Here is a 2546-nt window from a genome sequence, read left to right as displayed (position 1 = left end):
GTCCTCCATACCCTCACACACCCCCATACCCCATAACCCCATAGCCCCCCACACCCTCACACACTCCCACACTCCATAATCCCCCACACCCCCACACAACCCTACACCCCCTGTGCCCCCATACCCTCCCTGCCCCCCGTGACCCCATACCTTGGTGACAGCGATGGTGAGGGTGGGTTCCTGCCCGGTCTCGGCCTCGCTGGTGCTGCTGTAGCAGAGCAGCCCCGGGCCCCGCAGGACACAGAACAGGGGGGGCCCGCTCGGCCCCTCAGCCCCCGGTGCCTGCAGAGAGACCCCGGTACCRTCAGCACCCACGGGTGCTGTGCCCCCTGATTCCCCACCCATTCCCATACAGGGATCCCCCTGGCTCCATCCCCACCAGTCCAGACCCATTGCTGGGGATGGATAAGGACAGGAGGGTTTGTGTCACCACCCACCCTGTCCCCATCCCTGTCCCYATCTGTACCTCTGTCCTCGTTTTCATCCCAACCCATTCCCATCCCTTGCCCCTGTTCTTGTCCCTTCCCTTGTGTCTGTCCCCATTCYTGTTCCCAACCCCGTCACTGTCCCSATCTCACTCCTCTGTGTCCCATCTTTGTCCCTGTCCCTKTCCCATTCTCATCCTTGTCCTTGTCCCCATCTCTCTTTCCATCCCATTYCCCYTTATCTGTGTCCCCATCTCCATCCTTGTCTGTCCCCATCACTGTCCTTGTTCCTGTCCTTGTCACTGTGCCTGTTCCACCCCCATCCTGACCCCGCTCCTGTCCCTCTCCCATCCTTGTCCCTTCCCCTTTCCCATCCTTGTTCCAATCCCTGTCCTGGTCTTGGTCCCACATTTGTCTCTGTCCCACCTTTACCCCCATCCCTGTTCCTGCCTCCATCCCCATCCCACCCCATCCTTACATCCCAATCCCATATCCCAATTTCTCCTCACCTGCATCTGCAGGGTCCCCGTTCCTACAGGGATATCAATACATTCCAGCCGTCTATCCCACTCCTCTATCCCATTCCCATATCCCATCCCCATATCCCACCCCCTATTCCATCCCCATATCCCATCCCTATATCCCATCCCCATATCCCATTCCCTCACCTCCTGCTACAGGGCCCCAATTACCACAGGGGTGTCAATGCAACCCATTCCTCTATCCCATCCCTCTATCCCATCCTTATATCCCATTCCCAATCCCATTCCCTCACTGCAGCTGCAATGACCCCTTTACTGTGGGGGTGGTGATGCAATCCATCCCTCTATCCCACCCCTCTCTCCGCTTCCCAATCCTACTCCCAATCCCATTCCTGATTCCATTCCCAATCCAATTCCCGGTGCCGTTCCCATTCCCGTTCCTGGTGCCACCCCGGTCCCTCACCTGCAGCCGCAGTGTCCTTGTCACTGTGGGGCTGTTGAAACATCCCACCCCTTTATTCCGCCCGCCTATCCCACCCTCTCTCTCATTCCCAATCCCGTTCCCGATCCCACTCCCGATCCCATTCCCGATCCCGTTCCCGATCCCACTCCCGATCCCATTCCCGATCCCATTCCCGATCCCACTCCTGATCCCATTCCCGATCCCATTCCCGATCCCACTCCTGATCCCATTCCAATCCCGTTCCCGTTCCCGGTGCCACCCCAGTCCCTCACCTGCAGCTGCAGTGTCCCTGTCACTGTGGTTCTGTTAATACATCCCATCCCTTTACCCCACTCCAATCCTTTATCCCATCCCTCTATGCCACCCCTCTCTCCCACTCTTGGTGTCGTTCCCGATCCCATTCCCGTTTCCCTTCCCGATCCCATTCCCAATCCCATTCCCAGTGCCGTTCCCGATCCCATTCCTGATCCCGATCCTATTCCTGTTCCCGGTGCCATCCCGGTCCCTCACCTGCAGCCACTGTGTCCCATTCACTGTGGGGCTGTTAACACATCCCATCCCTTTATCCCACTCCACCCCTTTATCCCATTCCCCGATCCCTCTCTCCCATCCTCGATCCCATTCCTGATCCCATTTCCTATTCCATTCCTGGTGCCATTCCCAATCCCGTTCCTGATCCCATTCCCGATCCCGTCCCCGATCCCATTCCCAGTGCCATTCCTGATCCCATTCTCAATCCTGTTCCCTAGCCCATTCCCGTTCCCATTCCCGGTCCCGTTCCCGTTCCTGATCCCATTCTCATTCCCGGTGCCACCCCAGTCCCTCACCTGCAGCTGCAGTGTCCCTGTCACTGTGGAGCTGTTAATACACCCCATCCCTTTACCCCACTCCACCCCTTTATCCCGCCCCCCTATCCCACCCCTCTCTCCTGTTCCCAGTCCCGTTCCCGATCCCTTTCCCGGTGCTGTTCCCAGTGCCGTTCCCGATCCCATTCCGATCCCGTTCCCGATCCCGTTCCTGGTGCCACCCCGGTCCCTCACCTGCAGCCGCAGTGTCCTTGTCACTGTGGGGCTGTTGACACATCCCACCCCTTTATTCCGCCCCCTGATCCCACTCCTCTCTCCCATTCCCGATTCCGTTCCCGATCCCACTCCCGATCCCATTCCCATTCCCGTT

The 2546-nt window shown here is 58.6% G+C and overlaps 1 protein-coding gene across 1 annotated transcript in view; it reads right to left on the bottom strand.

The window, feature by feature from the left end:
* The window catches only part of RTKN (rhotekin), a 16624-nt gene that overhangs the window by 2079 nt on the left and 11999 nt on the right, over positions 1-2546 (bottom strand). The window contains exon 8 of the mRNA XM_057369367.1: positions 151-282. Coding sequence (XP_057225350.1) covers positions 151-282 — 132 coding nt within the window. The remainder of the gene's footprint in view (positions 1-150; positions 283-2546) is intronic.

Source organism: Malurus melanocephalus, unplaced genomic scaffold (assembly GCF_030028575.1).
Source record: "Malurus melanocephalus ecotype Western Australia unplaced genomic scaffold, MMel_1.1 scaffold_107, whole genome shotgun sequence".
NCBI classification, from domain to species: domain Eukaryota; kingdom Metazoa; phylum Chordata; class Aves; order Passeriformes; family Maluridae; genus Malurus; species Malurus melanocephalus.
The sequence above is the reverse complement of the archived record's forward strand: the minus strand, read 5'-3'. Positions and strand labels throughout refer to the sequence as shown.